This window comes from Anopheles stephensi, chromosome 2 (genome assembly GCF_013141755.1).
Source record: "Anopheles stephensi strain Indian chromosome 2, UCI_ANSTEP_V1.0, whole genome shotgun sequence".
NCBI lineage: Eukaryota > Metazoa > Arthropoda > Insecta > Diptera > Culicidae > Anopheles > Anopheles stephensi.
In genome coordinates, this window is record NC_050202.1 from 17,171,594 (window position 1) to 17,193,800 (window position 22,207).

Here is a 22,207-nt window from a genome sequence, read left to right on the forward strand (position 1 = left end):
CTTCATCCGTGCCCAAACGTATGCCCGTTTATCCGTGCCACCGTGCTGTGGTGATGTGTTTAGTGAAAACAATTACATGAGAGCAGCCGCACACAGCAGTTTCAGTTGTCGTTTCAATCACAAAAGTAGCCGGGACCGGGTCGTGCTGTAGCATCCGTACCCGCTTTCGCATTCGTAAGGGTGACTCAATAATGAGACTAGCGGGTTCGCTGTACCCCGTAGCGTACAGTGTGTGACGTCCGTATTTGTTGTACGCAGCAGCAGCATCACCGCGAGAGCCGGCCGTGTCGGTAGCAATTGCGGCGTTTCTCGAAATTCAAGTGCGGCCGAGATTCAGGGTACCACTAATCAAAACACTTGTTGGATTAAGACCTGAAGGAAGGGACGGGCAGAGGGAGGCGGAAGCTTTTGCTCCTACCCTGCAGCCGTCGAATCATCCATCCGCCCAACCCGGTCGCACGCCGTGTTGCGCCCGATAAGCTGCGCCTGGTTCAAAGCCCCTTCAAAGCGTGATTATTATTATTTTATATTGACGGTCCGCCCGCAGTGAGGAGGCGACCGAAAACGTCCTCAGTTGTGTGCGCCTGTGCGCTCGTGCGGGAGCGTTGTGTACGTGTGTATGTGTGCGGGTCGAAGAAGAAAAGCCGAGGATATATAGATAAAACAACACCACACAACAGTGCACAGTCAGAAGATCGCCCGTGGAAGCGACGAATCTTTTATTTGATAGAAAACAGCAGTCGAAAAGAAGCGCAGTTCGTGTGTGTGTGTGTGCGTCTGTTGTCTGTTTCTGTGTATGTGTAGTGCGTTTGTGTGTGACATGTTTTAGTGTGTTGGAGAATTTTCTTTAACAAAAAAAAAAACGGAAAAGGATACAACACAGCTTTTTCTTGCACGCTGTACCTGCCACCAGGGCATTGCATTGTGTAGCGAGCGGCGAGATTGTGTGCGTGCGTGCGAGAGTGTGGGAAACTCGATGCACACTTTTCGTCTTCTCTAAGTAGGCGACTGTCGGTTTTCTTCTACACCACGCCGGGTTTCTTTTTAGGACACTCCCCTCCCCAACCCCATCCACTGTTGCCGTGGTGATTTGTGCGGTTTTCACACCGGGTGACGAAAGAAAACATCGACCTTGCACTTGCAGGAAGGACACAATCGGGTGAGGCCCCGGGTGTAGGGCTTTTAGCGAACCATCTCGTAACGCCATCGTTTCGCCATAGCACACACCGAGTGCGCAAAATGGCGCGTCCGGTGGTTGTGTGGCGGAGGTTAACGGTACTGCTGACCGTCCTCTGTCTGCACGGCGTCATCGTGCCAACGGATCAGCAGGCCACGGTTGTGCGGCACGGATTTCCACCGAGCATTCTCCACGTAGAGCCGGACATCGACACGAGCCGCCGGGCACCGCGTACGATAACGCTGTCCCTCGGTGACATGGAGGGCGACGGTGCCGATCCGGAGGCGGCCGCACTGCTCGCCCGGTCCACCTTCTTGCGCGACGAGCTGAAGCGCGTCCGGCGTGATACGGGTCCGGCACCAACACCGAATGTCAACAGTGGTGCCACGGGACCAAACAAAAACGTTTCCAGCACGGCGGCGGCTACAACGGCCGGCAGCAATGTAACGGCAGCAGCAACCAAGAATACGCTATCATCGGAATTTTCTCCGTCGCCAATAATTAAAGCACAGGTAAGTGGTGGGGAGGCCCTACGGCCTTTTTTTTTGCTTTATCGCTCTTTCTCTCTCTCTCTCTTCAACGTGCGCTTGCTTGCACATGCCTGCTTGATTGCTTGCTCGCACTGAACCCACCATCTTCTGGCACTGGTGAAGAAGATCTTTTGTGTCGTGGAGAAAATTCGCCAACCAAACTGCATATAAATCAACAAAAACAATTGGCATTGGAAGCAAAAAAGGACGAAAATCTAGTCAGTCCCTTCTAATTAGCCAACGCCATTCTCGACGGGCAATGGCGATGTTGCATTTCCCTTTCTTTGTAGAGTAGCTGTGAAGCAAACGGAACGAAAGAAAAGGGGAAAAAGGAAGGAAAAGCAGCCTTTGCCTTTGCCCTATCGCGCACTGACTCGCACATCGGGGTGACACAGTTCCATCGACTTATTGTTTGTTATTGACGGTGCCGCGTACGTGTGCGCCAGTCAATCAACCCTCTCGACACGAAATTACGCTCTAGAAAGCAACGGTGTTGTGTACTGGTGCTAAACGCAATCGAGGCTCCGTTGTGAAATTCTGCACGGTGCGATAATTCTTCAAAGAGTTATACAGACGCTAGATAACGCTGAGCCAAGATGATAAAGCGCTCCTAACGGGCGCTTGGATGGCCATTACCGAATCGCCCGGCCAGGAATAATTGATCGAAACGGGTAGAGATACCTTTTAATCAGCTGTTTTGCAAGCTGTCACGCATCCTTGCGCTTGAAGCATTCCGGAACGCTCGGCAAACTCATCGGAAAATTCGCCTCTTCACGAACAAAGAACCGATAAATGCGTGGCAGCGGCGTCTGCGTTTGACAACTGTAACCGAATAAAGGGGGGGGATGAAAACGTTGTAAACAAGCGTAGATTTTCGTCGATAGGCTTGTGGACACAGGTCCAAAATGCATCCACCCCACGGCCATCAGCAGCTTCCGTGCGAGTGTGTGTGAGAGAGATCGTTAGCCTTTTGTTGTTCGTTTTTTTTTCTGCGGTACCTGCGCAGAGGAAATTGCTTTGTGATTAAAGCGCGCTAGAACATTTAAAAATAACAAAAAACATTCACCTACCCCGGTTGCGTTTATTACCCAGCCCCGCCGCCCCCTCACCGACAGTCACCGGCCGTGCCGAGTGGTCTCTGTGACGACCGTGTACCCGGTGGCGCGCGTTATCTACCCGTGCGTCCGTCCAACGTGTTAACTGCAAACAGATCAGTTTGCGTTGATAACCGGTGTTGTGCTTGCTGCTGGTAGGTAGGTACCAGCCAGGATTTCTTGATCTGCGAAGTACTACTGGTTTCGATTACGTTCGTCATCAGTTTCAATGGCGCACAAGGGCGAGCAGTTAAGTGATTTATTTAATTAGATAACTTTTTTTTGCGGAATTTTGAGATCTCTTTTTTGACGTCGGTCGATGTTTGGCTGGGCAGCATGTTAAAAACATTTTGTAGTTAAAAATGTGATCATTGTATGTGGTGCTTGTTAGTCATTTAAACTGTTTAGTCACATGTATAAACAATCAATCAATCATCAGTTGTTTGCCCGTGATGGTATAGCTTTAGCTTATCAGAACTGATGATTTGATTACGTTCCAGTACGTGACAAACGGCGAATGGCAATGTAGAATATTAATCTCCTCCTGAGACCCTGATTTAATTTCCAATCTACACTTGGAGTAGAAAATTTTTGGAAACTAGCTTATTCACACGGCAGGACCGGGATTCAAATCCCATCCAGACCGCCTCCCCGTACCCAGGGCTGACTACTTTGCTATGGGTAAAATCAAGTCACAGAAAGCCAGAAATGTCACCAGCAAGAAAGAAGACCAGAAAGAATCATTCTATAAGATAAAGAAGCTGTTAGACAAGATCGAAATTGTTGTTCGATAGTTCTTATTGAAGTGGATTTCGCTGCTTACGTTGTTGTCTGAAGTTACTGCTTCCGAGCTGTGCTGTATCACAGAACTGGCTGTTCAGACTGTTTCTTGCTGTTAGAATATCTTGCAAAAATGGATTGGATTGCAAGAATAATGAGTAAGCTTTAGACAAGAATGATGAAGCAATTGACACTTCTTCAGTCACATCTCATTAACTTCTGCACCTGCAAATGCACCAAAGAACTGTTCCCACTGTTCCCTAGGAATGGCCTTACCCAGTTCAAATAGGTGTAAGCTTATCTGTTCCTTTATTTACTGTGCAAAACAAGCACGCAGTGTGCCGAAGTAGTGTATCACATTACCGATGTGGTGGTATATCAGTTCTGGTGGTGATAAGTTAGCTTTGGCTCATCAGAAAAGCATACTCAAGCGTACAGCGCAAAGTGAAGAGAACGGTAGCATAAGCAATCCTGTCCTGTTTGTAGCGGACATATGGACATACGAACGAAGTGCAACAAGCAATGAGCGGTCGGACTGTAATCGGATAGTTTCGTCAGGTGAAGCGTGCGAACATGACCACCTCTTCTACCGTTGCATCATCATGCGAGCCTGATGACTCTGAAGTCAACCGGTGGTTGTCTTTATGTTCCCAAACGGCTCATACCAAACATATGTTTTTGAGGATGATACTCGTGTTAATTTCATCCTATTGTAACTAAATTGCAAGATTTGTCTATCCTGTTTCATACGAAGCAAACAACCTTCATCATCCCGCATCTGTCATCTGTAGGTTCACAGACAGTTGTGTAGAGTCTACAGTACTTATGTACCACTATAATTCTGTGCTGACGATCCTAAATGTGGTGAACCTACGTTTTTCTGAGCAAAAAGCGCTTTTATTGCTTAATTTGCTATTAGCGAGGTTCCATAAAAATTGAAATCTTCGTTTCACAAAGCATTGTGAGCTCATAACAATTATTATCGGTCACGTTTTTCCCATACACGAATCTCGCCACCATGTCCCATATGGCGCGTTAATTGAATGGATGGTGGACGTGGATGCTCGCCGTATGAAATGAATGCTAATCGAGTGAGGTGAATCATTTCCACATGCCTCTACACCCTCCCAAATCAATGTCATTTATTTTATTGCCTTGAAAACGCAATCGAGGAGGAGTCCGATCGATCATCCCAACATGTGGAAGCAATTATATCGAGATCGATCTCCAAGTGGATCGCTCTGATGTTACTCCCTAAGTAAGGAAATAGTATGCAGAATCGTTCGATCTAGCCGGCTGATGTCACTATAGCAACCAGGCGATGATGTTGCTATAGCCAACCCACAAGGGATGCAAATGTTTTGTACACAATCCTTATAGCTTGATGAACCGTCCCACACACGTGCGCGAGATGGTTGTTTGATTTTTATTTTCCAAAAAACCATTTAAGCTGTACTGAGGCCCGTGCAGAGCAATGCAGACGATGCTCGGGGCTGGTGTGCCGGTCCGGGATGACTCGTACTTCCTATCCCGGAAGCGTCCAATAAAGGTTCCCCTTATCAATCGCGCGTTATTTTTCTCAATTGAAGCTCTCATCTCGCCACACTCTTAGCGAGAAACGCGGTCGTTTTCTTGTCTCTCGCACTTAACACGTTCTTCGTTCGGGGGAATGTATTTGGTTAGAAGGAAAGAAAATCCTTCCCACATAGTGTAGCAACAGATAAGCGTGTTCTCTGATTCATCTCGTGCAATTCAAAACCGTTACCGTTTCTCTCTGTACGCCACTATCGCTTTCAAGGAGGCAGACATATCTTCCTTTTTTGTGCGCGCGCGCGCCTATGACTAACGACACTGCGAGCCCGCCGGGGTTTGTGCAGTTTGTTGCAAACGTCTTGCTAAAAATGCTTGCATCAGCAGCAACGGAACCAGCATGCATGCAAAAAATTCTAAGAACTTAGTTTCCTTTGTTTAAATAAATACTTGCGAAATGAGAATTTTAATACTATCAGCAGCTTCGCCGCTGTCACTTTATCGACAGCAGTGAACGGTTGGTGAATTTTGCTTACTAATCAAACTGGAGTCTCGCTTCTGGGGTGGCTCTCCAGAACTGTTGTGCGACGGTTACAGAAGGTTTGTGCCACGGTCAGCAGCAGCGCTAGAAGAAAAGTTATTCCAAAGGCGTAGTTACAAAATAAAATCAAACAAACCACTTCAGATTGATAGGGAATGTATTGTTTGGGTTAGCATAAACGCGCTTGCCTTCGAATGATATCATTGTATCGGTTTACTGAGGGAAAAGCAAAAAAACCGAATTAAAAGCTTGCGTTGGGGGGTGCTCGATGCGCGATAAATGATTTAAAGGATGCATTTCTACTACAATGCATTTTTGTTGTATTGCGCAATATCGATCGTCTTACTTTCGTTTGGAAAACACGCGTTATCCGATTTAAAACAGCGTCGCAGAAAGAAAAGGAAGGTCATCTCTATTTCTGTTGGCTTGTCGTGACACAGTGGGTGATAATGTGAAGCGACTTCATTTAGCGTTCGCTTAAAGTTTAACATATTTACGGTCATCGATAGTGATTCGCATGTACGATTAACGAATGGCACAAAATGGATAGCGAATCGCGAGCACACTATAGTGACTTTTGCATATGGCCTGGGTTGAGGAGTCGAGATTTGAGAAAAAAATATTTTAAATTTCGGTTGTTATGTAATTGGGAAGTTTCTGCGCACAAAAGAGGTTTGAAAATTATTGTTCATTATTTTAAAGCATAAACTTATTGATTTTCTGCGTCGAGTGACAACATATTAACAAAACTATGCGAAATATCAAATTTGGAGAATTCAACCATAGATGTTTATACACGGATTCAAGGTAGATGCGGTCGCGAGGTAAAATCCGTTGAGGTAATGAAAATAATAATTATGTTGGCCTAGCAACCGAGGCGTTCACCATTTTACCAAGCGGATAAGAATCAAAATTTATCCTTTCTGATGATGCAGGATACTGCTTTCGGATTCTCTGGTGTTTCTAATTGTGTGTCGTACTCGTGTATTGTAATTTAGAACTTTTCCATGTGCTTTTTGCTTTGATTTGTTTACAATGTTGTTTTTTTTATCTAACTGTCAATCTACAAGAAAAACAAGAAGAAGTCTCTCAGACGTTAGCTGAGGCCGTAGTCTAAGTAAATTGCTGCATACAACTTGCATGCAACACAATTCCACTATTTACATTTAAGAGGGGCGCTAACACTTTCTGTTTCTGTCTTTTGTTGTTGTCCTGTCTCTTTGTTATGCACTAAAGTTCCTACAGTCTACCATAGTTTAGAGGTTTTAAGGTTTAATTTAGAATCACTATGATTGTATAGCCCAAAGTGACAAACAACGTAGAATAATAAAAATAATAATAACAATAATCGTAATAGCAGTAACAAAAATAATGACAATACCAATAATAATAATAATAATAATAATAATAAGAAGAAGAAGAAGAAGAAGAAGAAGAAGAAGAAGAAGAAGAAGAAGAAGAAGAAGAAGAAGAAGAAGAAGAAGAAGAAGAAGAAGAAGAAGAAGAAGAAGAAGAAGAAGAAGAAGAAGAAGAAGAAGAAGAAGAAGAAAGAAGAAGAAGAAGAAGAAGAAGAAGAGAAGAAGAAGAAGAAGAAGAAGAAGAAGAAGAAGAAGAAGAAGAAGAAGAAGAAGAAGAAGAAGAAGAAGAAGAAGAAGAAGAAGAAGAAGAAGAAGAAGAAGAAGAGAAGAAGAAGAAGAAGAAGAAGAAGAAGAAGAAGAAGAAGAAGAAGAAGAAGAAGAAGAAGAAGAAGAAGAAGAAGAAGAAGAAGAAGAAGAAGAAGAAGAAGAAGAAGAAGAAGAAAGAAGAAGAAGAAGAAGAAGAAGAAGAAGAAGAAGAAGAAGAAGAAGAAGAAGATGATGATGATGATGATGATGATGATGATGATGATGATGATGATGATGATGATGATGATGATGATGATGATGATGATGATGATGATGATGATGATGATGATGATGATGATGATGATGATGATGATGATGATGATGATGATGATGATGATGATGATGATGATGATGATGATGATGATGATGATGATGATGATGATGATGATGATGATGATGATGATGATGATGATGATGATGATGATGATGATGATGATGATGATGATGATGATGATGATGATGATGATGATGATGATGATGATGATGATGATGATGATGATGATGATGATGATGATGATGATGATGATGATGATGATGATGATGATGATGATGATGATGATGATGATGATGATGATGATGATGATGATGATGATGATGATGATGATGATGATGATGATGATGATGATGATGATGATGATGATGATGATGATGATGATGATGATGATGATGATGATGATGATGATGATGATGATGATGATGATGATGATGATGATGATGATGATGATGATGATGATGATGATGATGATGATGATGATGATGATGATGATGATGATGATGATGATGATGATGATGATGATGATGATGATGATGATGATGATGATGATGATGATGATGATGATGATGATGATGATGATGATGATGATGATGATGATGATGATGATGATGATGATGATGATGATGATGATGATGATGATGATGATGATGATGATGATGATGATGATGATGATGATGATGATGATGATGATGATGATCAGCCCCCCAGTGCAATAGATTATGGTGCATTATACTGGTGGAACCTTGTATAGTCGAGAATGTATCAGCATTGCTTTCTTACACGGATGGATCATGGACCTCGTGCCCCATTACGATCGTTTCATCATATCAAGGATTCCGAGTATCGTAATCTTAAAAACTCTTTCTCTGATGAGGACCGGGGTTAAAATCCCATACGGATCGTTCCCTCGGTGGGTGAAGGTTTAGCTAGCAACTACGTGTTATCGATGAGTCTAGTAAGCCATTTAGTAGATGACGGGCAAGATTTCTTGATTCAGGTTAAGGCACAGTGGGCCTGGGGTACAACTGGAATCAGTTACACTTTCTCGATTCCATTCTCGGATATGCACTGGATATTACTCTCAACTGTTTTGCTTAACTGTTTTGCAAACTGTTTTGCTGTTAAGCTTTAGTCATTCAAAAGTAGGGATATCCCTAAACTAAAAGTTCCTTTATTTTTGTTTGTCATAAACTGTTTTAAAAGCTGCAAATTACAGCGTGATATTCGATTCCTAATTTGTATACTTAATTTAATAGAGTTCTGGTTCTGATAAAGAGGGCTGTTACTGAGCTAGACAAAAGCAAGAAGTCCAGCTCGAAAATTATCACCTTAGCGTTATTTGGAAGTACCGTCTCGCCATTCGAATCTCACCTTGATGGGCGGATAAAATACGTGCAAATAGTGTCAATGTTGCCTTGCCCCATGTCAACAACTGTACGAGTAGGTATCACGCTGCCGGAGGTGGTTGGTCTCTTTGTCCGTCCGGTTTGACGAAGAGACGCACTTGCAACTTGGACGCGTTGTTTACCTCTTCCAAAAATACGCCAAAAAAAAAAGAAATGAAATGGGAGCAATTGAGTAAAGTCGGTTGTGCATCGGGTGAAACGACAAATGGTAGGAAACAGTAAAAAAGTACCAAAAGAGTACACACTCGCTACAGCTCAAATGTACTCGCCATTGCGCGAACAAAGAGAACAACCTGCCAATTACTACTGCCGCACCCCGGCGTTGTCGTGTACGATCGTGGAAAATTGGTGGTGGGTTAAAGCGGCTTAAAATGTGTTACCCTCGCCACTCCCGCCCATTGCCAGTCAAATGCTGATGAGTCAACTTTTAGCAGTTTAACGTTCTACTAAGGGCGTTTTTGACGATCTTTGTCTTTCGATTTGAAAACTGCTTTTAGTTGAATGCAGCTCCTATTATCGCATTTCATACGACACTAGTCATTCACGGCGAAACAACGGAAGTGTGGTGGGAAGTTTCTCTGTTTTAAACATGATTCATTTAGCAGATTCATAATCCACATGAATTGATGCGGACCAAGGCAAGGCAGCCGGGAAGCGATAGAGTTAATTGTTGTTGCATTCTAATTACTGCTAGAATGGTCCTCGATAAGAATCCTCCGGCCCGTGTTAGTGTGACAGTCCACAGACAGGATGCAAACAATTTTGCGCACTCAGTCGGCGGCGCATTCTGTGCAAATGAAGCGCAAAAGATCTATTACTCACACTCGTCGGTGCAATCTTTGAACAGGGATGTCAAACTTGGTTTAAGTTACGGGCCCGTACCAAATAGCTACATGATGCCAGATGCCAAAAACATTTCGATTAGAAGGGAGGTAGGGTTGGCCAAATTTTTACGTCTAAAAAATCTCGGTTCACCTACCCGCGTTGTTCTAAACAAACGTGCTATCTAGGAAGGCAACGCATGGGAAGTCATAGAGAGGGCTAGACAGAAGCGAAATCTTTCCGAAGATGTCAGCTCGAGGAGGCGAAACCTTTTTGACGGATTGATTCCGCATATCCTCCCCTTTTTACTGAAATCTTTTTTGACATCTCGCATCATGTAGCCTGTAGCAGCCTTGATAGCGTGCGTTTGAGAGTTTAGACGTATCATGGCTCTAGCGCTACGAATCGAGCTGATGCTCGTAGATGGATATGTTGCCTTCATCGACCGGGAGAGTCAGAAGTTGGCGAACCGTGTCGTGTGGATTGGTCCTGTTCCAATACTTGTCCTTTTTATTCGATAACTAACATTTTCATCCAGCAAATGGGTCTTGTCGGTAATGTCGAACAAATGTGTGCTCTGTTTCCAAATGCCTCAAACCCTGATCAAGCAACTTCACGTGTCGTTGTCTATTGTAGTTAAAAATAAAAGGCATCCGGGTGAATTGGATCTTGATATCAGATATTCTATTTTATGCACTTGAATTGCTCTGAACGTAGCTAGCAAACCGTATTTAATAGGCTATATTTTATGAATATCGACGGACTACGGACTATGTTTGACATGCCTGCCTTAGATCATGATTCACAGTACTAATGGGCGGGACGAGCAGAATCTACCAGGCCGGATCCATCCGAAAGTAACCTGGAATCGTTCGGGTCGTATTTCTAGTTCCAACGAGAAGGGGTCAACCCGTGGGTGCAACGAGTCCGGGTCAACCCCTGAGTTTGACGAGTTCAGTCTAGTCTATCGTTGCCCCCACGAGTCGACCTGGACTCGTTGCACCTACTGATAGACCTGAACCTACGGGTCGAACTCGAATATGCTTTGCTGCACCTACGGGTTAATCCGAACTCGTTGCACCCGTAGGTAGAACTCGATTCCTTTAGGAACGAACTCGACTCCGGGTCAATCCGTGAAAAGAGTCGTATGAGCCCATCACCAATTCACAGTGATGGCCAGTGAAATGAAGTATTGCCTAATTTTAATGCTTATAAAGTCTACTGCTTAGAGAATGTTTCTTCCAATACTTGGCCCCAATATAGTTCTTGTCTTCATTTTCGGCATTATGCGTACCTCCATTGATGTAATTAATCTAATGTTAACCTTTTTTTCCTGTACTTTCAGACGACTCACCTAAACGATTCCCACGGTCAGCTTATCGTGCACTGGTTGGGCGAAGGAACGGACGTTATGATCTGTCTTGCCCGCGAGCCTCCGGATACGGACATGAAGTCACCGCCACCGCCGCCATCGCGAATCTTCATGTCCAAAGATTATGGTGACACGTTCGAAGATAAAACGGCCGATTTCATGCTCAACATCACCGGCGTAATGACCAACTCTACGGTGGAACAGTTTTTTACGCATCAAAAATACAACACGGTATGGAATGGGCCAAAAAAAGCTTACAAGTAAAATTATTACCCATAGATTTAATGTCGACTTCTTTACGTTCTTCGATCCAATGCAGATTGTCTTTATTGATCCCCGGAATCAAGCGATATTTACATCGGAGGATTATGGAACCACGATTACGATGCGCAAGCTTGACTTCACACCTTCGGACGTTTCGTTCTATGACGCTGACAGGCGAACATTTCTCGTACTGGACAAGCGCGACCCGCAGCGAAAGGTTTGTTTGGAGATGGGTGGAAAATCGGGTTAAACCAATTGGTAACTTTTCGTGTTCTCCTCTCGTTTGCACGTAGCTTTATTATACTACCGACTTTGGAGCATCGTTTACACTCCTTCAAAGCTATGTGAAATCGTTCCTGTGGTCGTCGGGCGACGGTGTTCCCATACATCTGTACGTGGAGCGCAAAGAACCTACGAGTAAGTTATCCACTAACCATGCGTTCGATACGGTGCAATAATGCGTACAATCTTTTTAGATACTTCATCGGTAATATTCTTCAACGCTGCCGATCTGTACACCGGCAACCGGAAGTTTAACGTGCTGATCGAGAAGGTGGAAGACTTTCACATCAACAAAGACTTTATGTTTGCGTCCCAGCGGCTGCCAAACAGTACCCAGCTGCTGATTTCGTACAAGCGGGGCAAATTCGTGAAGGCAGACTTCCAAACCGAGCTGGACATCCGTGGCTATCATGTGGCGGACGTCGAAGGGCGGCGCATCATGATCTCGGTCGTACACTCGGAACGCATCTCGCATCTGTACGTGTCCGAATCGAACGACGACCTGACGGACATAAAGTTTGTGCCCAGCTTGGAGAACGTGTTCACCTACATTCCCGACCTGAACTGGCGTTCGAGCTGGTTGGTGTAAGTACGCAAAAATTGGGAACGGTAGGGTACAGTGCGAGAGATAATTGATGAAAAATCATGCTTTTCTTCTCCCTGCAGGAAATCTTCCGAAACTGCATTCACCGATCTGTACCGGGTGGATGGGTTGAGAGGAATCTACATCGCGTCCAAGATGAATCGGCTGCCGGTCGCGGAAACGATCACGCCCGACTATCTGATGTCGGTAATAACGTTCGATCATGGCGTGACGTGGCGAACGCTGAAAGCGCCCGAAACGGACGATGAAGGCGCAATGCTGAACTGTGGCAAAGATTGCAGTCTGCATTTGACGCAGAAATTCTCCTCCTTGTACCCGGTCACTAGGTGCGTTCCGTGAGCACTGTGCACTTCGGTGTGCTCCTGGGCTCGAGTACGCTTACCAAAATGTTTCTCTCAATCCTCTCCCCTCGTTTTGCAGGTCGGTCACTATCATGAGCTCGAAAACGGCCCCAGGTGTAATCATGGCTTCCGGTGTGGTGGGCAAATCGCTTAAAGGACACCCGGGAGTGTACATTTCGCGCGACGCCGGTCTCACGTGGAAGCAGATTCTGAAGAACTATTACTTCTTCAACATGGGCGATCACGGCGGAATACTGGTGGCGGTGAAGTACTTCAAATCGAAGGGCGAAACGAACGAAATCCTCTACTCGACGGACGAGGGCGAACGGTGGCACTCGACGCCGTTCATCGGCAACCAGCTGAAGGTGTACGGGTTGATGCGCGAAGCGGAAGCGAACGGTACCATCTTTACGCTGTTCGGTTCGGAGCAGGAAGAGCACCGGTGGCTGATCATCAAGATCGATCTGAAGAATGCGTTCACCGCGAACTGCACCGAGGACGATTACAAATTTTGGACGCCCGGCTCGTACTCGGGCGATGCGTTTATGCCGTGCGTGCTCGGCCGGCAGGATACGTATCAGCGGCGGAAACCGCACGCCAACTGCCACAATGGCATCGGGTACGAACGGCCCATCCGGCAGGAGGTTTGCGAGTGCAACAGCTGGGACTTTGAGTGTGATTATGGGTTCGTACGCAACGGCCAGAAGCGATCGTTCTGTGTGCGCAACAAAACGTTAACCCAGTACGGCGACCCGTACGCGATACCGACATCGTGCAAACCCGGTGCGTACTACAACCGCACCCGGGGCTACCGGAAGATCGAGGGTGATGTGTGTGTGGGTGGATTTTCGACCCGCTTCCTGCCGCAATCGATCCCGTGCCCGATGGCAGTGTCGGACGAGTTTTTGATCATAGCGCAGCGGGAAAAGATTTCCCGGATCGATTTGCGCCACAACAACACGCGCACCGACTTCGCTATACCCGGGCTTAAGAACGTGATTGCGATCGAGTTTGATTTGAAGCGCAACTGTGTGTTTTGGGCCGACATTCTGACGGATGTGATCGGGCGGCAGTGTCTGAACGGGAACTCGACGCCGGAAACGTTGGTAGACAATGGGCTTTCGTCGGTGGAGGGCATGTCGTACGATTGGATCTCGGAGGTGCTGTACTTTGTCGATGGAATGCGGCTAATGATCGAGGCGCTTCGTGTACCGGCGCCGGGCACGATTCCACCGGCCGGTTCACCGCGTCCGGCCAACGTTCGGCACACGATCCTGGACAGCAAGTATCTGAACAAGCCGCGCGGCATCGTGGTGCATCCGATGGAGGGGTACCTGTTCTGGACGGACTGGAACTCGATCCGACCGTCGATCTCGCGCGCGAACATGGACGGTACGGATGTGCGCGAGCTGTTTACGAAGCCGCAGGTCGCGTGGCCGAACGGGGTGACGATCGACTACATGGCGGAACGGTTGTACTGGGTGGATGCGAGCAAGGACTACATCGCTAGCAGCGATCTGGACGGCAAGCACTTTCACAAGGTGATGCAGCAGGACCCGTTCGTGCAGCACCCGTTCGCGGTGGCGGTGCTGAAGGACGTAATGTACTGGGACGATTGGAAGCAAAATTCGGTCTTCTCCGCTGACAAGGACCATGGCATCATGGCGAAGCTGGTGGCGGACAACATGACCAACCTGATGGACATGAAGGTGTACGGCCATACGGTGCAGGTCGGTACGAACGCTTGCACGAAGAACGATCGTTGCTCGCACATGTGCGTGGGCGGGCCGAAGCACACGTTCAGCTGCCTCTGTCCGGATGGGATGGAGCTGGTGAAGGAGCAGTGTACCTGTCCCGCGGGCACGACACCCCAGGGCAGTGGCTGTACGCGCACGGGCAAAACGTGCGGGCCGAAGTTTTTCAGCTGCAACAACGGGCGCTGCATTCCGCAGATTTACAAGTGTGACGGCGAGGACGATTGCGAGGATCGGAGCGACGAGGAAGGTTGTCCGGCCGCGAAACCGGCCTGCCCGCCGCACATGTTCACCTGCCGCCAGGACCAGCAGTGCATCCCGAAGCACTATCTGTGCGATTTCGACAAGGACTGCAAGGACGGCAGCGACGAGGAGAACTGCAAGACGCCGCACTGCAAGAAGGGTGAGTTTACCTGCGACAACGGGCGCTGCATCAAGCCGAGCTGGATGTGCGACGGCGAGGACGACTGTCGGGACGGGTCGGACGAGAAGGACTGCCAGAAGAAGAATGCCACCCTGATCGAGTGCAAGGCGGACGAGTTCCGGTGCAACGTAACGAACGCGTGCCTGCCGAACCAGTGGCGCTGCGACACGGAGGTCGACTGTCCGGACGGTTCGGACGAGTCGCACTGTAGCAACAACACGTGCGAATCGTGGATGTTTACGTGCGTCGGCGATGGCATGTGCATCTACAAAACGTGGCAGTGTGATGGGGCGAAGGACTGCAAGGACGGTAGCGACGAGCTGGACTGTGCCACGATCATCGGCGACACCAGGACGGAAGCGCCGGCGAAAAAACCGACCATCAACATCAAGCCGGGCCAGGAGTGTCACGATTGGATGTTTAAGTGTAACAACGATCGCTGCGTACCGTACTGGTGGAAGTGCGACGGTGTGAACGATTGCGAGGATCACTCGGACGAGGATGGGTGCGGCAGCGGTGAGGTGGGCAAGCCGACCGACCCGCACGGCAACAACGGTACCACGGCGGCAACGGCGAATCCGAGCACACCGACACCGACGCGGCGCAAGGATCGAACGTGCGGGCTGCACGAGTTCCGGTGTGATTCGGGCATGTGCATCCCGAAGCGGTTCGTGTGCGACAGTTACAGTGATTGTACGCGGGGCGAGGACGAGGACAACTGTCCGAGCCACAAGCTGTGCAGCAACAACAGCTTCCGGTGCCGCACCGATGGCATGTGTCTGCCGATGAACCGGTTTTGCAACGGCATCAAGGACTGTGCCGATGGCAGTGACGAGGAGTGTACGTTTAAGCCGTCGGCGTAAGTATTCGCATTCGCTTCCCTTGGTGGAAAATGGCATGTAATGGTTTTTAACTCGTGGTGTTTTCCTTCTGCCAAAGATCTGGAACGACCAACCAAAACTGTAGCACCAACCCGGGAGTGTTTGCGTGCGATAACACGTGCTTGGCGCTGATGCTTCAGTGCGACGGTAAGCCCAGCTGTTACGATGGCACGGACGAGGAAAATTGCTCGGGCAGTCGGAAAGGACCACACTACCAGGTACGAGCTCTCGATGTTTGAGGATGATTGATTTTACGCTCATTTGTCCGGTTTTTTCTTTCTGCTTATGAACAGGTTTCACAGATCAGTGTCGATCAACGTTCGCTAAACTCGACCAGCTTCATCGTCTCCTGGTGGGTTACGATGCACGCGAACGTAGTGTTCGAATATTTGCCCTCCATCCATTACAACAATGAGTGGAAGAATGTTTCGAGCTGGAACACGGACACCTCGTACCGCTTTACCAACCTCAAACCCTACACAACCTACACCGTGACCACGTACGTACGGGCGAAGGGTCAAACGAAGATCACACCACCCTACATCTACTACGAAATCGCAACGACCGAAGGAAGTGAGTGTCGTCGTTGGTTTGTGGGGGGCTTACCATCGTACGGGCGTGTGTCTAAATCATTTACTTTTGTTACCTCCCCCCTCGCACAGTTCCATCGCCACCGTTGAGCGTGTCGGTCATACAGCAGAATGGGTCGCGCGTGCTGGTAAGCTGGGATCCACCGAAGGAAGTGAACGGTCACCTCGAAGGATACACGGTCAACTATCGGTCGCAGTCGAAGAACGTAACGCCGGCCCAGAACGTGAGGGTGAGCGCGTCGGAAACGAGCGTCGTCATCGACAAGGACTTTAAGCCGCACGTGGTGTACGAGTTTTGGGTGAAGGCACGCAACGGGAAGCACGAGTCGCTTTCCTCCGTCATGGTGCCGCTCACGTTCGATGGCACCTCGTTCGTGGAAAAGGTGACACGCATCGAAGTGCTGAACAAAACGGCCACATCGGTCACGCTACGCTGGAAACCGGTCAGCAATGCGGACGGGTACATGGTGGTGCCGATCCTGCCCCAAACCTATCCCGTACTGCCCACGCTAAAGGTACGGAATGCGACCGTCATTACGCTGGACAATATGGTGCCGGGTACGCAGTACGTGATTAAGGTGGCCGCGTATGTGAAAAACTTTTTCGGCCAGCACGAAACGACGATCGTGTCGTTCGGTGGCACACCGCTCCCGGCACTGAACGTCGAGGTGAAGGAAAAGACGAACGATTATGCGTTGCTGGAGTGGAACGAACCGAAGGGATTGAACACGAGCAAGCTGGTGTACGGCGTTTACTACGGTACCAGCATGGACGCGCTGTTTGAAGGTATTGAGTTGTGTGGCGGGGAGTCGGCGAGAGTTCTAGATGGTTTAATGGTAAATCCTTTTCTTTCCAGCCGCTCGCATCAACACGACCGGGCGCAGCATTAAGCTAGCGGGCCTCATGCCCTGCCAATCGTATCTGGTCAGCGTGGGTATCGTCGGTCCGATCGGGCCCGGTCCACTGGGGCGCAACCCGTTGAAGCTGGAGACGGCGTACAATCGTACGCTACCACCAAAGGAACTAACAGTTGAAATTAACGAAACTAGTCAAGAAATGACCATCGAATGGCAGCATAGCTGTGCGTTGGATTTGGGCGCGTATCCATCCTACATTGTAAGTTGCCATTTTGCTGTAGATGCTTTAAACCCGCGCTGACAGTAGTTCTGTAACTCCCACCTAGATATCGGTTCGCGAGCTGACGCTCAACAAAACATCCGTCGTGACGGTGCAACCGTCCAGCAACAAGACGATAGTGCACGTATTCCGCAAGATTCCCAGGGGTGCCGCATACGAGATATCCGTATCGACCGACGTGCCGAATGCGCAGGCGGTCAGCATGATTGCGTACTCGGCACCGTTGCCCGCGCCCGACCAGCTGCAGGTGTGGCCGGAGCGAAACGGAACGCATGTGGTTTACTGGAAAACGGTGAAAGATTTCAAGGACGATAGGTAAGTGATACGAATTTATATTATCGTACTTCATTTTTCATTTCCGGTTCTGGTTTTGATAGAAAAGCTCGATAAACCGATCACAGTCAGGGAAATGGTATTAAAATATGGGTTTTTAACTGGGTCGGGGCTAAGGAGTAGAATAGGCCTACAAGTTGCATGGAATCGCACGCAAGCTTTCGTGGAAGTGCATAGTGGCATGAGAACATGACGAGATGGGACAATATTATTTAATTTAAAACTCACAGTTAGTTGTGGACATAAAGTAATGTGAATCATTTTCATTTGGCGTGGTAAAATGTAGTTATAGTTTTTATATAATTTTTTACAAATTTTTAGACAGAATTATGAATTATTAACTATTTTTTTATTTGGTCAGGAATATAAATTATTGTTATTAATGCTAAAAAATATTATTTTATAGTTTGTTTTTGCACCTTTTAGAAAGTTTATAAACTTTTTTAAGTTTAATCATTTTTTTAACTATCATAAATGATACAAATATGGATCAGTGTTATGATAAAACTTATTAAAACCATTGAAAAAGTTTATAAAAACTGATCGGTAAAAGAGTCGAGAAGGCCACCCCTAGAATCTTTTGCGTGCAGCACTGTGTCCTGTCATTTTTAATGCACAGTGGGATTTCTGTATGGTCATAACTCGTTTTATATAAACATTGCGCATTGTTCCCTAATACTGTTACTGGACAGCGAGTAGAGCAAGATAATATAAATTGTAAGAAGCTCTTGTAAGCCAATATAAATGGTCAGGATAGAGGGAGGGGGATTTATTCATTTTCAGCAATATTTCATTCGATTTTATTCAACCATTTTTGAACACACTGAAAGCACACTGAGAAGCTTTCGCAACGTGTACTGAGGATTGCATACATTCAGGCGTAAATCCTACAGAGCCTAACAAATTTTGCCAGGGGGTGCGGAGGGCCGTCTCGAGTCTTTTACCCTAGTTTTTGTACCATAAAACTTTTTTAAATTTATTCATTTTTGTACTATCAAAAATGATACGGTAAAAGACTCGAGATGGCCCCCCTAGAATCTTTTGTGTGCAGCACTGTGGCCTGTCATTTTTGTTGTACAGTGGGATTTCTGTATGGTCAAAACCCATTTGATGTAAACATTGTGCATTGTTCCCTAATACTGTTAATAGACAGCGAGTAGAACTTGATAAAATACATTGTAACAAGTGGTTTGAGATTATGATATTCTTATGTTTCCTCTTTTGCTGAATATCAATGCAAGGTAACAAGTATCTTCGAATTACTGTTCCGTTACCGTCCGAGAACGCCGTGCATGTTTTAGGCCCGATTGTTCACCCCTAGTGCGACTGAAAACTAGTACGAAGCTCCTGTAACCCAAAATGAATGGTAGGGTTAGCGGAGAGGGGATTTTAATCAAATAATAACAATATTTTATTCGACTTTCTTCAACCAATTTTGACCACACTGAAAGCATACTGAAAGCTCACTGTGAAGCTCTCGCAACGTGTACTGCGGCTTGCATACCTTTAGGCGTAAATCCTACAGCGCCTAACAAATTTTGTCAGGGGGGGGCCTTCTCGAGTCTTTTACCCAAATATGGATCAGTGTAATGATAAAACTTATTAAAACCATTGAAAAAGTTTATAAAAACTGATCGGTAAAAGAGTCGAGAAGGCCTCCCCTAGAATCTTTTGCGTGCAGCACTGTGTCCTGCCATTTTTAATGCACAGTGGGATTTCTGTACGGTCATAACTCGTTTTATATAAACATTGTGCATTGTTCCCTAATACTGTTACTGGACAGCGAGTAGAGCAAGATAATATAAATTGTAAGAAGCTCTTGTAAGCCAATATAAATGGTCAGGATAGAGGAAGGGGGATTTAATCGAATAATAAGCAATATTTCATATTTCGACTTTATTCTACCATTTTTGACCACACTGATAGCACACTGTAAAGCTTTCGCAACGTGTACTGAGGATTGCATACATTCAGGCGTAAATCCTACAGAGCCTTACAAATTTTGCCTAACAAAAGGGGGTGCGGGGGGTCTTCTCGAGTCTTTTACCTTTGTTTTTGTACCATTTTAGCAAGTTTATAAACTTTTTTAAATATTTTCTTTTTTTTACTATTAAAAATGATACAAATGTCAGTGTAATGGTAAAACTTATTAAAACCATTGAAAAAGTTTATAAAAACTGATCAAAATGTCTAATGAATACTTTAACAAACTTTCATGAAAACTTATTATAACTTTTAATACTTTTTTAATTAATTAACGGTTAATTTTAATATTACTTTTATGTCCTAAGTACTCATGCACATATTTCACCGTGAACTTTCCCACAACTTGCATACAGTTGCGCCGCCCCGTACAACTTGCGAGCCTATTCTACTCCTTAGAAACTATAGTTAGTTAGTGTTCGGGTTGGTCCTACTCGGTATAAACAATATTAAACCCCGAAATATGTGTTCATCTTTGCGCTTTAGCTACTCTTACGAAGTCGTTGTGCACGAAGGCCACGGCATCAATAGTTCAGTACCGCCGCTGCTCACGATACCGGCCAAAGAACCGCCTGCATTCATTCAACCCGAACAGCTAAAGTCAATTGCGGACCAGGGTGTCTTTACGGTTGGCGTTCGGCTAAAAACGGATCAGGTAAGCTGGCTGTCCACCCCGGGGCAATGTGTCTTATACGCTTACGGTGAAAAGTAAGTCAACATTTTCCTCCCACTTCCAGGGTTTGTACTCCGACATCGTAGACACGGAATCCTTCACCAAGTACAGCTTGCTGAGCATAATGGAACCTTCGACCTCTTCCGTGGGTTCGTCCTGGAAGTGGATCGTGCCGACGGTTGTGGTGGTGATACTGGTCGCCGTGCTCGCGTACGGTGTCCAGCGCCACCGACGGTTGCAGAGCTCGTTCAGCCGGTTCGCCAACTCACACTACGACACGCGAACCGGTGCGACGCGCATCGGATGCACGCTCGATGATGATGAGCACGAACATCAAGAGGTGCCGCGCAGCTTCTCCGACGATGAGCCACTGGTCATTGCTTAAGCGGACGGTAAGTACATTGTCCTTGCTTACTGCACACACACACACGCACACACGTGCGGGTTGCTGATATTAATAGATTTCGTGCTACAGTAGATCTCCTCGTTTCCACGTATTCCACCACCGCGAGACAGTGCGTGTGTGGCTGTGTGTGTGGGTGATTGATAATAGGATAGAACAAACAAAAAGGTGTATAGGAAATGGTGGCTCTGTGTATGTTGTTAGTAGGTGATAGGCATTAATTTCGATCGTTCAGTTTCTTCATACCATACGGCGGGGGGCATTAATGGAGACGGCCGACCGCTGAGTACATGTTGTGCAGATCATTTTCCTAATGTTCCTAATGTTTTTGAGGCTTCCTGATCGTTAACTCGTAAGGGTTTATGAGTTAGCTGCTTCAGTGTTTTTTTTATGATGAGGGAGTCACAGGCTCAATGAAACTTTCCCGCTATCGAATCCTACCAACAACTCCACGAACATTGTCAACTGTGAGCAACTGGTATAAGTCAGTAGTATAAAATGAATCATAGCGTAAACAACATGTTTTTAAACAAACAAATTGGAAACGCGATCCAAAATTAATGCCACCACCTAATAACGAACCGAAGCAAGCGAACAGAACTGATACGAATACGAATTGTAACCCTTACACGACGCGCGGGTGACAAGACACATTTAATAAACGAGTCAGCTTCTCCCCTAAAGCAGGACAGATATTAACGAATCCGGAAGCTGAACAATATGATAAATGCAAGCAAAGATAAACTAAAGAATGAGAGAAGTAGATAACAGAACAGCCTAGCGTAAGAACATTAAGACGAAAACACACAAAGTAAACCCACGGGCGTTAAAGAAAGAGAGAAGGGAAGGCGAAACGTGTAGTAGAGAAGTGTGAGTAAAAACAAACTGAAAGACTAAACTAATATTCTTTTTTTGTATTTATGTGTTGTTCGTTTTTATTAAAATAGATTTATTTAATGTAATAGCAAAGCGATTGGAATGTGGTGAAAACAATAAAATAAAAACAGTGCGGAATGCGTGCGTGTGTAGTAGGTAGAGTGATAATGAGAGCAAGCGATATTATCGAGAATCCACTGTAAAAGGATTACTCAACAATTGTTTGCAAACACCTTGCGACAGGTTCTGTATGTAAACTATGTACATTCTGTTTATTGGTCCCCTTTTTTGCTTTCCATCTATAATTGAAATACAGTGCCGCAAACGGAAATCCGGACACTTTAACATTGAGCAAAGGTGTTAGACTTTGCGGTCGATTTTCGCAGCCTTAGGGATTGAACAATCATCATTCTCTGTTCGCTGTTTACACACCTTTCATTTTTTTTTGTTCATAAAGAACGGCCTGGCCGTA

The 22,207-nt window shown here is 46.2% G+C and overlaps 1 protein-coding gene across 2 annotated transcripts; it reads left to right on the forward strand.

Moving 5' to 3' along the window:
- The first annotated feature begins 56 nt into the window (after nucleotides 1–56).
- Nucleotides 57–21,761, forward strand: LOC118507231 (sortilin-related receptor-like). Of its 2 annotated transcripts, none has more exons than XM_036045468.1 (15): nucleotides 57–174; nucleotides 1,145–1,689; nucleotides 11,164–11,421; nucleotides 11,510–11,671; nucleotides 11,748–11,871; nucleotides 11,931–12,321; nucleotides 12,403–12,666; nucleotides 12,761–15,718; nucleotides 15,799–15,958; nucleotides 16,034–16,313; nucleotides 16,403–17,116; nucleotides 17,187–17,446; nucleotides 17,514–17,782; nucleotides 20,270–20,438; nucleotides 20,521–21,761. In XM_036045468.1, exons 2-15 carry the CDS (start codon nucleotides 1,240–1,242, stop codon nucleotides 20,839–20,841), a joined length of 6,780 nt encoding a protein of 2,259 aa, XP_035901361.1. In that variant the 5' UTR covers nucleotides 57–174; nucleotides 1,145–1,239; the 3' UTR covers nucleotides 20,842–21,761. The 2 variants fall into 2 exon arrangements, with proteins under 2 accessions (XP_035901361.1, XP_035901360.1); XM_036045467.1 differs by having other exon boundaries at nucleotides 58–1,000.
- Nucleotides 21,762–22,207: the final 446 nt, after the last annotated feature.

Excerpts from the sequence above, each read along its gene's own strand:
- LOC118507231 (XM_036045468.1), top strand. The coding sequence starts at position 1,240 with ATGGCGCGTCCGGTGGTTGTGTGGCGGAGGTTAACGGTACTGCTGACC. Across the intron at positions 11,872-11,930 it reads GGAGCGCAAAGAACCTACGA|ATACTTCATCGGTAATATTC; the intron begins GTAAGTTATCCA and ends CAATCTTTTTAG. Across the intron at positions 16,314-16,402 it reads AATCGCAACGACCGAAGGAA|TTCCATCGCCACCGTTGAGC; the intron begins GTGAGTGTCGTC and ends CCCCTCGCACAG.